The sequence below is a fragment of the Chiloscyllium punctatum genome, chromosome 25, assembly GCF_047496795.1.
Source record: "Chiloscyllium punctatum isolate Juve2018m chromosome 25, sChiPun1.3, whole genome shotgun sequence".
Classification (NCBI taxonomy): domain Eukaryota; kingdom Metazoa; phylum Chordata; class Chondrichthyes; order Orectolobiformes; family Hemiscylliidae; genus Chiloscyllium; species Chiloscyllium punctatum.
In genome coordinates, this window is record NC_092763.1 from 31,981,561 (window position 1) to 31,996,085 (window position 14,525).

At 41.0% G+C, this 14,525-nt stretch overlaps 1 protein-coding gene across 6 annotated transcripts in view; it reads left to right on the forward strand.

Annotated features, from left to right (window-relative positions):
* The window catches only part of drp2 (dystrophin related protein 2), a 394,171-nt gene that overhangs the window by 311,737 nt on the left and 67,909 nt on the right, over window positions 1-14,525 (forward strand). For all 6 annotated transcript variants that reach the window (XM_072594927.1, XM_072594931.1, XM_072594928.1 and 3 more), the window contains 2 exons: window positions 4,540-4,618; window positions 9,658-9,718. In XM_072594927.1, the coding sequence (XP_072451028.1) occupies window positions 4,540-4,618; window positions 9,658-9,718 (140 nt within the window). The remainder of the gene's footprint in view (window positions 1-4,539; window positions 4,619-9,657; window positions 9,719-14,525) is intronic.

Below are 14,525 nucleotides of genomic sequence, written 5' to 3' on the forward strand. Positions count from 1 at the left end.
CTGAACTGAATCAAAAACTCTAATCTAAACAAAGGCTAGCTACACAGCTAGCTGGACACTCCCTTTTGATTATATCTTTTTTTAAGACTTGAAAGCCTTAGGCTGGAGGCATTATCTGTTAGGGGTAGACAAAAAGGACCCCAAAAAACCCTTCAAACCCAGCCTGGTTGGATGCTGGCCAATTGCCCTCTCTCTGGAAAAAAAACCTCAGGGGAAAATTAACCTTGTAAAAGGACCAACATTGTGACAAGTCATATAATTCTTGTTACACTGTTATTTATAAACTTCTCTTAGTAATGATTTTTAGCCTAGCTAGGTTTTGAGGTACAAATAAAATGGCTTCCAGGGCCACAAAATTACTTCCACAATCCCTCCTTTTTTTTGCATGATTGTTAGGGAATCTCTCCTTCAAGTCCTCGTAACTGCAGACAGGCCCTGCACCACCCTGGCCAATCTACCCTTGCCACATGGTAACTTCTCAGATGACAGGATCATACAGCCAAGAGCAAACAAGTCCTGAGGAGTGGCATTATACATCTGTATTGTCCTTCGGACATATTGAGCAAATTGGGCCAGTTTCTCCTTGCGGTCAGGGGCTTGGTTCATTAACATTACTCTGTTTCCCAGGACGGCCCTTGGTTGAGGATGGTCCAGGCTGCTCATCCCCATGATGTCAGCTATGAAGCTGGTGACCAATATCGGACCCTTCACCTTCAGAATAAGAGGGAGGTTTAGAATCAGTGAATGTGCTGGCAACTATCAGGAGACATTAGGGACTCAGTGGGTATCCTGGGATAAAATCCCTATTCCTCATCCCCATCAGTGTCATCCCCATCCTCAAATAGTGTCGGTATGCAACTCATAGGCTCGGGATCCCAAGTAGAACTTAGATTCTTTTTACAACGCTTTTGCTTCAACCTCCCTCTTCTTTTTTGCCTCAGTGTCTTTACAGTGTTTCTCCTCATATTGCCTGCTTCTATTGCCAATTGGGGGTACAATGATCAATTTGTTTTAAGGGATGGTCCAGGTGAACATTAAACAAAGCAGCCATGCTTCAAATTAACCATGAGGCAATGACACAGATCACTGACAATGTATAAAGGTATAAAATCCAATCGATCTTGCCAATTAATTCTGATTATGTAATTCAGGATTAATACAAATGGTTTAAAATATTGACTAATATAACCATATTTTCTAATTGAGAGATGGAAACTGAACAAACAGAATTTCGTGTCACAAAATCATTCAAATCTGCTTAGGGTTGTATACAGAAAATTATATCAGGATTGTCTCATTATATGCATATTCCACTCAGCTATTAAATTTCCTGTTTTCCTTGTATTGAGTATGAGTTTTGTTAAAAGTCTTCAATACAAGTTGGAAATTCATTTATTCAAAACTTTATTTTATAATATAAAATGTGCACAGTTTCCAACTCTGAAATCCATTATAATTACCTTGTTCTAGTCTCTCAATTTAAATCCCAAATTTGGTTCTTTAAGCGGTTGTGATCAGTCATCGCTCATTATATTGTTATAGTCTGTGAAATGACTGCAGGTGCATTAAAAAAAAGTCTTGTCTACTCACAATTTTTATTTTGATAGTTTGGTAAGGTTCATGTTAACAAAAAGCTTCATATGCACAAATAATGCCTAGTCCAGAGACACAGATATTAACAGTAGTATCTTAACTTCTGTTACACGAATATGTTTTACAAAATAATGTTGAATTAAAACTTCAATTCTCAGTGAGGAAGGGAAATTAAAATAGAATAAAGCTACAACTGGCACTCCATACTCACAAATGAGATGCAGGAGTCTTAAACTTATGTGGAAACAAATGAGTCCAAAACAACTAAAGAAAGTTAATTCTGCTCGTATCATTTTCTGAAAACAGGATTGTTGGTTTGGGATATTTTACATCCATTTTTATGCTTTCAGTTTTACATTTTTAACTAATTATATAAAATTCACTGTAATTTCTTCAATTAATGAGCAAATGTTAAAGTCTGGGTGATTTTCCTCACTATTAGGCTGAGACCTTTTTTTTCGGAAATAAGCAGACATCTGTTTTAATCCTGGTACAGAATCATTCTGCACCTGAGGCCAGGATGCTGAAATGTTAATGTCACTGTACTATACCATAAGATCAAATTTAATTGATTTATTAATTACAAAATAAACATGCTTCAGAAAACTTTGAGAGGAAAGCAGTGTGCAGATTGATTCTAATTTGGTTATAGTGCCACTGCTTTTACTTCCTTTAGTCAATTCTTTGACTAGTCCAACACCTGGGGGTAAAAAGGGGTGAAATTGATCTTTGGCAGTAGCATGAAATTATAGCGGAGTTGAGAGCAGGTTTATACTGGTGTCAAGTGGTGCAAGAATCAAAGGGAAAGACATTTTTGAAAGTTTGGAATGTTGTTTTCCTCCATATTAAACTGATTTCAATTAAATAAGATTGGCTTTCATGAAAAAATCAAAGAATGTGACTAGTTAGAAATTGGCAGTAGGGCAGTCATGATCTGTAAGAAGAACAATCATTGATGGCTCCTTCACAAGTACATTACATTAAACATATATGTTCCACACTAATATGGACAAATATTACACTTCCAAATCATCATAGATTCCCAAAATGTCAACTAAATTCAAAGTATTCCCAGATCTCAAACTCCAGGGAACAAAAACACAAACATTCAATCACCAACAAGCAAATGTGCATTCAAACTGGACCACAAAGAGTAATCCCTTTGACAAGGTTCCAAGACCAAAAAATTACTTTCACAGGTACGTTATAAATAATCATTAATACAGTGACCTCCTTGAGTTAGATAACTTTTATCTCATTCCAGACTCTTTTTTCCTAAAATAGAACAAGAGAAAAAGGACTTTTGGCCAATTAAATCGATGTACAATTTTCCATGGCATCAACTACACAGCACATATTTAAATGGCTTAATGAAGAGAGTCAATTACTCTCAGATGATCTGTGAAATATCTTCTTGACTACCAAACATAGCCAAATTAACTTCCAGGATACTAATCCAACCTTGCAACCTACTTTTACAATTCTGGCTAGTTAGATCAGTTTAAGTAATTAATTCAGAATGCATAAACCCACTTTCTCATACGGTATTTGATTATCTGTATATCTTTCTATTCCTATAACGCCCAAGTGTGCTGGCCCCGTACCTTCATGGAAACTCTGTATTTTAGGTTGAAGTGACATTTTAAGAATTAGATTTCCCTAGAAATTAGTTTTGGTAAAGCAACTTGCTTTCAGTAACTGACATGTGAGCAGCGTATATGGGAGATGAACAATGAAAAAGATCAGCAAGACATTAATCATAGCGGCGGAATAGATTGCATGTGTGGTTCTGGTCTCAAATAGTTTTTTTTTTCAGTTTAGTACAATTCTATTGTAGAAAACAGCTCTTTCAGGTACAGTTCTGTTGAAATTCCCAAAAGGGTGTAGACGTCTCGATAACAGCGAGTTGAATTTCCGGGATAGCCATGCTAAGGAGAGAGACTTTTAGATGCAATATTCCAGCATCAAGTATGTTAGAACCAAGTGAGGGAGGTTTACAATAAAGATGTTTGTGATCTTAAGGTTGAATTGGGAGCTTACAGTCTTGGTGAGTGGAGGAAATTTGAAGTGAAAGCCTTGTAGTGAAAGACATATAAAACTCAAAACTTCTTTGAATATTTGAAAAATCTTTGAGTGTGTGTGTGTGTGTGATCATTAGGTGATGCCAGGCTTCAGCTTTTGTAAAATGAATCTGTTCCTTAAGGAGGTTGTCAATGCTTAATGTCCATTTAAGGTTACTATGAAGCACTAAAAGTGGTGAAAATATTAGCAGGGTCAAATGAAGTGTCAAGTTTGAATGAGGTTTTTTCATTTCTTTCCAGTTTATTTTGGAAATACTTTACTGGATATGAAATCTGTAAGGGGAAAGTATCTCTCTGGTCCAGGACATTACTTTTTTCTGTGTTTTTCATGTATTTTTCTTCAACTTGCTTCTCCTTCCCCATACGTGTTGGAAATGGAGTACAGGAACTTATGGTTCTGGCATTAAACAATGTACTTAAAACATGCTGCTGCCCATTGCCTTAATGTGCAAGACTAGATTTTCAGCTCTTATTCATATGTACATTCAAAAAGACAAAAAGGTCAAACAAATTTCTCCATTTTGCAGAAACTAAATTATCAGATATTTGAAACTTGACATAAGATACATGCCACAAAATAGAATCAAAGCATCTTAGTTACAGTTCAGCTCTGGTACCATCACATTCAACAGTACTGAAATTAGAAATATAAAAATGGGAGAGAAGACTGTGAAAAATAGTTTTTTTGACCATAGTTTTGTGGAATATTTTATACTCAAATCAATCGCTCTCCCTTATCTTTCCATAAGCAAAATGTTTATGGAACTCTTTGATCAGAAAGGAATTACAAATCCTTTATTGTAATCACTGTTCTATATAATATCCTGTCCTTAGATTTTCATGTCTATTGCTCTTCATTCCACAGACTTCCATAAATGAACGCCTCAAGCAGCTTCAAGATGCTCACCGTGACTTTGGCCCAGGGTCCCAACATTTTTTATCGAGTAAGTTCAGTAAGACATAGTTTGGAGATGTATGCTTAGTTTATGAAGAGAACAGGAACTCTTTTTATTAACATTCATACAATCAAATAATTAATCACACACTCAGTTGACTTTATTAAATACTTTATTAAATAAAGTGGTTGAGGATTGACAAAGTCAATCTATGGATGTAAGTTTGCTCACTGAGCTGGAAAGTTTGTTTTCAAATGTTCCATGGGCAGCACAGTGGCCCAGTGGTTAGCACTGCTGCCTCACAGCACCAGCGATCCAGGTTCAATTCCTGCCTCAGGCGACTGTGTGGAGTTTGTACATTCTCCCTGTGTCTGCGTGGATTTCCTCCGGGTGCTCTTGTTTCCTTTCACAGTCCAAAAATGTGCAGGTTAGGTAAATTGGCCATAGTGTTTGGTGAAGGGGAATGGGTCTGGGTAGGTTGTGCTTTGAGAGGTCGGTGTGGACTTGTTGGGCAGAAGGGCCTGTTTCCACACTGTAAGTAATCTAATCACCATACTAGGTAATATCATCAGTGAAGCATTGGTGTTATGACCTGCTTTCTATTTATGAGTTTAGATTCATTGGGTTGGTAATGTCATTTCCTGTTCTTTTTCTCAGAGGTGGTAAATGAGGGTTCAAGACGATGTGTTTGTCTATAGCATTCCAGTTGGAATGCCTTGCTTCTAGGAATTTTTGTGTGTGTCTCTGTTTGGCTTGTCCTATGATAGATGTATTGTCCCAGCCAAAGTGTCCTTCCTCATCTGTAGGGACACTAGTGATAGTGGGTCATGTCGTTTTGTGGCTAATTGATGTTCATGTATCCTGTTGGCTAGCTTTCTGACTATTTGTCCAATGTAGTGTTTGCTACAGTTCTTGTCAGGTATTTCGTAAATGATGTTCATTTTGCCTGTTGTCTGTATAGGGCCTTTTAAGTTCATGAGCTGCTGTTTTAGTGTATCAGTGGGTTTGTGGGCTACCATGATGCCAAGAGGTCTGAGTAGTCTGGCAGTCATTTCCAAGATGTCTTTGATGTAGGGAAGAGTGACTAGGGTTTCTGAACGCATTTTGTCTGCTTGTTTGAATTTGTTGCTGTGTAATTGGCAGACTGGGTTCATTGGGTGAGAGTGAGGTCTGCAGATGCTGGAGATCAGAGTTGAGAATGTGTTGCTGGAAAAGCACAACAGGTCAGGCAGCATCCGAGGAGCAGGAAAATGAAGGGCTCCGGCCCAAAACGTCAATTTTCCTGCTCCTTGATGGTGCCTGACCTGATGTGCTCTTCCAGCAACACACCTCAACTGTTCATTGGATACCTGCTCTTTTTGAATACACTGTATAGGTGATTTTCCTGTGCTCTTCTGTAGTTCCTCTGTGCTGCAGTGTGTGGTGGCTCATTGAAATGATGCTCTACTGCAGCTTCTTTGTGGGTGTTGGAATAAATGCTTCTGTACTTCAGTATTTGGTCAGTATGTGTTGTTTTCCTGGTTTGTAGTTCCCCATTGGCTGTTTGCTCTGCTGTGACATCTAGGAATGGCAGTTTGTTATTGTTTTCCTCCTCTTTAGTGAATTTTATGCCAGTAAGGATATTATTGATGGTCTTGAGATTTCCTCTAATGTGTTTTGTTTAGTGATGACAAAGGTGTTATTCACGTAGCAGGCCCAAAGTTTGGGTTGGATGGTTGACAGAGCTGTTTTTTCGGGTCTCTGCATTACTGCTTCTGCTAAGACCCCTAATATCAGTGATCCCATGGGTGTTCCATTGGTTTATCTGTAGGTTTTGTTATTGAAAGTGAAATGGGTGGTAAGGCACAGGTCCACTAGCGTGACAATGTTGTCCTTGCTGGTGTGGTTGGTGGTATTTGGTTTATGTGTCTTTGGTTCATCTAATAGTGTAATAAGTGTTTCTTTGGCCAGGTTGATGTTGATGGATGTGATTAGGACTGTTACGTCAAAGAAGACCATTATTACATTCTCTTCTATCTTAGTGTCTTTGATGGTGTTCAGGAATTCTTGGGTGGAGTGAGTGGAGTGGCATGAGTCTTCTACTAAGTGTTTTAGTCTTTGGTGTAGTTCCTTGGCTAGTCTGTACGTTGGTGTTCCAGGTAGCGAGACTATGGGTCTAAGGGGAGCTCCTGGTTTGTGAATTTTGGGTAATCCATAGAAGCGTGGTGTGTTAGATCCATCTGGTTCCATTTTTTTTGGAAGTCTGTCTTGTTTAACTCTCTGAAGTGTTTTTAGTAGGGATGTGGTTCGGTTCTGTAGTTGTGGAGGTCAGGTCTATCGCCACCTGTTGGTAAGTGTCGGTATCTGCAAGCAGTGCGTTCGCTTTCTCAATGTAGTCTGTTCAGTTTAAGATGACAGTCAAGCGTCTTTTGTTTGCAGGTAGGATTACAACGTTTTTATCTTTTTTGAGTCCTTCTAGTGCTTTTCTTTCTTGTGTATTCAGTGTGTTTCCTTTCTTTTTCCTGCTTAATGTTGGTGTGACTGTCTATCTGATGGTTTGCTGGGTTTCTTCTGTGAGTTTGTTGTCTTTCAGTGTTGTTTCTAATGCTGCTTTCTAATCGACTGGGACAACACATCCATCTAAGTTCTGGATGGACACGCACGAGAATTCCTAAAAGCATGGCGTTTCAACTGCAACCCTATCAATAAACACATCAACTTGGACCCCATTTACCACCTCTGAGAAAAAGAACAGGAAATGACATCAGCATAGGAAATGACATCACCAACTCAAGGAAACCTAAACACATAAGTAGAAAGCAGGTCATAACACCAGTGCTTCACTGGAGGCTCACTGATGATGTTACCTAATATGGTAATGAAATGTCTGAAAACACACCTTCCAGCTCAGTGAGCAATCTTTAATCCAGAACCTCAAACTGAGCTACAAATCTTCTCAAAGCCTACTAGAGTAAATCTATGTTTAAACTGCATTTAGACTCATAGAATCATACAGTACAAAAGAGGCCATTCAGCCCAGCGAGTTTGTACTGCCAAAAAAAAGATTACCCACATTTGTCCCACTTTCCCACATTAGGCCCATAGGCTCGAATGTGTTTACACTTCAAGTGCTTTTTAAGTACCTTTTAAAAGTTGTGAGATTTTCTGTCTCACAATCCTCTCAAGCAGACCCCTGGCAAACTCTGGGTAAAAATGTCTTTCCTCATATCCCCTCTAAACCTCCTGCCCTTAACCTTAAAGTTATGCCCTCCTGTTATTGACCCTTTAACTAAGGAGAACAGCTGCTTTCTACTCACCCTGTCCATGCCCCTCATAAACTTATATACCTATATCTTATGTCTTCCCTCAAGATTCTCTGCTTGAAAGAAAACAAGCTTATCCAATCTGTCCTCATTGCTGAAATGCTCCATCCTGATGAATCCCTTTTACACCCCGTCCAATGCAATCACATCCTTCCTATAGTGTGGTGAATAGAACTTCACAGAGTATTCCAGCTGTAGGCCTAACCAAAATTCTGTATAGCCCAGACATGACCTCCCCACTCTTCTAATCCATGCCATGATGGATAAAGGCAAGTATCCTAAATGCCTTCTTAACCATCCTGTTAACCTGTCATGCAGGAATCTGTGGACAAGCACCCTCAAAATTCCTTTGTTCCTTTGAGCATAATGGTGTTTTCCAATCATTGAGTACTCCCTTGCTTATTCTTTCTTCCAAAGTGCATCACCTCACATTTATGAGGATTAAATTCCATCTGCTACTGATCTGCCTATGTGATCAATCCATTTTACTTATGCTGGTAACCTAACACATTCCTCCTCACTGTCAACCACCCAACCAATGTTTGTGTCATCCACAAACTTACTTGACATACCACCACACTCTTATCTGCCTCATTTATGAACATCACAAACAATAAGGGACCCAGCACTGATCCCTGTGGTATGCCACTGCACGTTGTGTTCCATTCACACACACGCACAAGCCTTCTTCCACCATATTCTGTCTCCTGTCACTGAGCCAATTTTGGATCCAACTTGCCAAGTTACCCTAGATCCCATGGACTTTTACTTTCGTTATTGGTTTCCCATGTGGCACCTTGTCTAAGGCGTCGCTGAAATCCACATTAACTGCCCTACCCTCATCAAAACACTTGGTCACATCCTCAAAATATTTTGCTAGAATTGTTAGGCATGACCTCTCTCTGACAAAACCATGCTGGGTATCCCTGATCAAACCTTACCTCTCTCAATAGACATTAATTTTCTCTTGCACTAATTTCTCCAACAGTTTCCCTATCACTGATGTTAGACCAGGGAACTATAGACCAGTGAGTCTCTATCTACCACCCTTCTGGTAAAGTGGAATTGCATTAGCTGTCCTCCAGTCCTCTGGCATCTCCCATGATGCCAGAAATTATTCAAAAATTTGGGTCAAGTCTCCTGTAATTTGCTCTCTTATCTCCCACAGCAGCCTAGGATACAATTCATCTGGAGCTGGGAATTTCTCCACTTTTAAATCCTAACAAACCTCTATTATCTCTTTGCTTCTTAAAGCAATCTGTTCAAAAACAACACAGACCATCTTCTTGAATTCTGTATTTTCATCCTTCTTCTCCCAAGAAAAGACTGTAATTTTCCTCACATTTACTTCTTTTTAATATTCATGTTGAGATGCTTATATGTAGAAAACAATTCACAATATCCGTTATCCTTCACAGGAGTCACTCATCAATGTCTGGTAACCTGTGTAGTTTACTGGTCATTATCTCGGTACCGAACACCACTTTACTAGCATTCAAATAATTGATTTGAGCTTTAAAGTAAAAATTCCTTTAAAAATTCAATTCTCCTGAACTTTGAGAAACATTATAAAATGTACACATCGTCCTTACACATTTAGTCAAAGCAAACTGTAATTTTTCTTGTTATGACAATTAGATCACAGGGACAATCGCCCACATACTTCAAGATGAGAGCTGATGAATTCAAATGTATGACCTAAAATGCAATTTATGCTGTAAAGTGATTTTGTGAATTTTGTTTTCATATTTTCTATCCAAATCTCTGTATGACTCATACTTCCAGCTTCTGTCCAGGTTCCCTGGGAGAGGGCCATCTCACCAAACAAAGTGCCATATTACATCAAGTAAGTAAACCGAGACAACGGTCTCCTCTTCCATCCCACTCATGGCACCTCAAATGGAGAGTCGTGCTTTTAGTATCTCATTTAACTTGTAAATTGTCTCAAAATACTTATGATTAACATTAATATTCTTTTTGTTTGTTCGCTTCTGTCCATCTTTCTTGAGTTCTGCTGATTATCTTTCATCTAGTTAGACAATGCTAAAGACATGGGGCAGAATTTTAAGCAAAAATAGAAATTGTTGGAAAATCTCAGCATAACTGGCAGCATCTGTGGAGAGAAATCAGAGTTAATGTTTCAGTTCCGGTGACCCTTCTTCAGCACTTGATACATCAAGTTCTGAAGAAGGATCAACGGACCCGAAACGTTAACTTTGATTTCTCTCCATAGATTTTGCCAGATAGAACATAGAACATAGAACAGTACAGCACAGAACAGGCCCTTCAGCCCACGATGTTGTGCCGACCACTGATCCTCATGTACGCACCCTCAAATTTCTGTGACCATATGCATGTCCAGTAGTCTCTTAAATGTCCCCAAAGACCTTGCTTCCACAACTGCTGCTGGCAACGCATTCCATGCTCTCACAACTCTCTGTGTAAAGAACCCACCTCTGACATCCCCTCTATACTTCCCTCCAACCAACTTAAAACTATGACCCCCGTATTAGTCATTTCTGCCCTGGGAAATAGTCTCTGGCTATCGACTCTATCTATGCCTCTCATTACCTTGTATACCTCAATTAGGTCCCCTCTCCTCCTCCTTTTCTCCAATGAAAAACGTCCAAGCTCAGTCAACCTCTCTTCATAAGATAAGCCCTCCTGGCAGCATCCTGGTAAACCTCCTTTGAACCCTCTCCAAAGCATCCACATCTTTCCTATAATAGGACAACCAGAACTGGACGCAATATTCCAAGTGTGGTCTTACCAAAGTTTTATAGAGCTGCAACAAGATCTCACGACTCTTAAACTCAATCCCCCTGTTAATGAAAGCCAAAACATCATATGCTTTCTTAACAACCCTGTCCACTTGGGTGGCCATTTTAAGGGATCTATGCACCTGCACGCCAAGATCCCTCTGTTCCTCCACACTGCCAAGAATCCTATCCTTAATCCTGTACTCAGCTTTCAAATTCGACCTTCCAAAATGCATCACCTCACATTTATCCAGGTTGAACTCCATCTGCCATCTCGCAGCCCATCTCTGCATCCTGTCAATGTCCCACTACAGCCTACAACAGCCCTCTATACTGTCAACGACACCTCCAACCTTTGTGTCGTCTGCAAACTTGCTGACCCATCCTTCAATCCCCTCATCCAAGTCGTTAATAAAAATTACAAACAGTAGAGGCCCAAGGACAGACCCCTGTGGAACACCACTCACCACAGACTTCCAGGCAGAATATTTTCCTTCTACTACCACTCGCTGTCTTCTGTTGGCCAGCCAATTCTGTATCCAGACAGCTAAGTTCCCCTGTATCCCATTCCTCCTGACCTTCTGAATGAGCCTACCATGGGGAACCTTATCAAATGCCTTGCTGAAATCCATATACACCACATCCACAGCTCGACCCTCATCAACTTTTCTTGTCACATCCTCAAGGAACTCGTTAAGGTTTGTGAGGCATGACCTGCCCCTCACAAAGCCATGTTGACTGCATTTAATCAAGCCATGCTCTTCCAGATGGTCATAAATCCTATCCCTCAGAATCCTTTCTAACACCTTGACCATTCTCTTATTCCTCACATAAGTATAAAATGCCTTTGTGTTCTCCCTAATCCGTTCTGCCAAGCATTTCTCGTGCCCCCTCCTGGCTCTCCTCAGACCACTTTTGAGCTCCTTCCTCGCCTGCCTGTAATCCTCTAGAGCTTAGCTTGACCCAAGCTTCCTCCACCTTATGTAAGCTACCTTTTTCCTTTTGACGAGAAGCTCCACCACTCTCATCATCCAAGGTTCCTTTGTCTTACCACTTCTTGCCTGTCTCAGAGGGACATATTTATTCATCACTTGCAACAACTGTTCCTTAAACAGTCTCCACATGTCTATAGTGCCTTTACCATGGAACAATTGCTCCCAATCCATGCTTCCTAACTCATGTCTAATCGCATCGTAATTTCCTCTTCCCCAATTAAATACCCTCCCATTTTGCCTAATCCTCTCCTTCTCCTTAGCTATGTAAAGTTAAAAATCACACAACACCAGGTTATAGTCCAACAGGTTTAATTGATTTTTAACTTTGTACACCCCAGTCCAACACCGGCATCTCTAAATCATAGCTATGTAGAATGTGAGGCAGTTGTGGTCACTATCGCCAAAATGATCTCCCACCACAAGATCTGATACCTGCCCGGCTCGTTTCCGAGCACCAAGTCTAGAATGGCTCTCCCCTCGTCGGTCTGTCAACGTACTGAGTTAGGAAACCCTCCTGAACACACCTTACAAAAACAGCTCCATTCAAATCTTCTGCTCGAAGGAGGTTCCAATTAATATTGGGAAAGTTAAAGTCACCCACTACAACAACCCTACTACGTCCACACTTTTCCAAAATCTGCCGACCTATGCTTCCTTCCATCTCCCTGCTGCTTTTGAGGGGCCTGTAGTAAACCCCAAACGAGGTGACTGCTCCCTTGCTGTTCCTAATTTCCACCCATACTGACTCGGTAGGCAGATTTTCCTCGACAATGGAAGCTTCTGGAGCTGTGATACCCTCTCTGATTAGTAGTGTGACACCCCCTCCTCTTTTTCCTCCCTCCCTATTGTTTTTAAATGCTCTAAACCCTGGAACATCCAGCAACCATTCCTGCCCCTGAGGAACCCATGTCTCTTTTATGGCCACAACATCATAGAACCAGGTACTGATTCATGCTCTAAGTTCATCACTTTTATTCCTGATACTCCTTGCGTTAAAGAAAACACACTTTAACTGATCTCTTGGTTCCTTCCCAGGAAAATCCCTCCCACTAGCTGGTCTACCTCTTGCGATTGCCTCATCTGCATCAACACTCACCTCCGGTATACAGCTCAGGTTCCCACCCCCCTGCCATACTAGTTTAACCCTCTCGAACTACTCGAGCAAACCTTCCACCCAGGACATTGGTCCCCTTCCAGTTCAGATGCAACCCGTCCTTTATGTACAGGTCCCACCTTCCCCAGAAGGCATCCTTATTATCTACATATCTGAAGCCCTCCCTCCTACACCTGCTGCGCAGCCACGTGTTAAGCTGTGCCCGCTCCCTGTTCCTTGCCTCACTATCTTGTGGCACCTGTAGTAAACTAGAGAACACTACTCTGTTCGTCCTGCTTTGCAACTTCCATTCTAACTCCCTGAAATCACTTTTTATATCCTCGATCCTTTTCCTGGCTATATCATTAGTGCCAATATGTAACACGATTTCTGGCTGTTCGCCCTCCCCTTTTAGAACCTTATACACCCGATCGGAGACGTCCCGGACCCTGGCACCAGGGAGGCAACATACCTTCCAGAAATCCCGATCCTGACCACAAAATCTCCTGTCGATTCTCCTATCAAGTCCCCTACCACGAGTACTTTTCTATTCTGCCCCCTTCCCTTCTTTGCCACAGTGTCAGGCTCAGTGCCAGAGAACTGACTGCTATGGCTTTCCTCTGGTAGGTCATCCCCCCCCAGCAGTATCCAAAATGGTATACTTATTGCTGAGGGGAATGTCCACAGGGGATCTCTGTACTGTCTGTCTGTCCCCTTTCCTCCCCCTAACTATAACCCATCTATCCTGGTCCTGAGCCTTAGGAGTGACCAACTCCCAGTAACTCCTCTCAATTACCCCCTCAGCCTCCCGAATGATCCGTAGTTCATCCAGCTCCAGATCCAATTCCCTAACACGGTTTTCAAGGAGCTGGAGTTGGGTGCACTTCCCACAGATGTAGCCAGCGGAGACATGTGCCATGTCTCCCACCTGCCACATTCTGCAGGAGGAGCAAGCAACTGCCCTAGTATCCATACCCGACTTATCTGAACACCCACTCAGTAGTAAAGTAGAAAGCTTAGTTCAAGTTGCTGTAAAATTAATAACAAACTTATATTCAATAGAGGAAGTTTAGAATGAACCTTACCTTATTAACTAGGTTAGAGAAGGAGAGCGGGTGGGAGACACTACAGTAGTAGAGTCTCGGGTTTAGTCGCCTTGCTGATATATATGGTCACTGCTTTCCTTCCCGGCTGCCCCTCTGGTCCTCGTCACTTCCTCCGCTGCTCCCGCTCATTCTGTGAAAGGGAAAACACCGCTGTCCACTACCGGTAAGTAATTTTTAAAAAACTGCCTTACCTTAGCTGCAGTCTTTCAGGTTCATCTTACCTCCTCTGCTGCTTGCACTCAAAAAAAAATTTAAAAATAAAAAAACAAAGATCTGCTGGGATTTTCCAGCAATTTGTGTTTCTATTTCAGATTCTCAACATCCGCAGTCCTTTCAATTTTTTGCCAAGAGCAGAATTTTAATTTGCAGAGAGGCACAGGCACATGCAGGTCTCAGGGTCAGGCAGAGTAAAATGATAATAAATAGAGTTGATGATCTGGAAAGCAGTTGTGATCCCACTAACTTCTGTATTTAAAGAATGTAGCTTTGAAGGTGAGCAAGGAAGGGTGGCATGTCTGAAAATTAAATGTGCAAGAAGGAAATCAAAAGCATAATTAAGTTTGCTTTCTGGCTTTAACCACCAATGAGTCAGTTTCTGAGCTCTCTGAAACACATCAGTGTCAACAAGCTGAGAGTACAGCAGGGCTTGACAGGGTAACAGCTGGATAAACTGAATACTGAACAAAAACAGCTCCTTCCT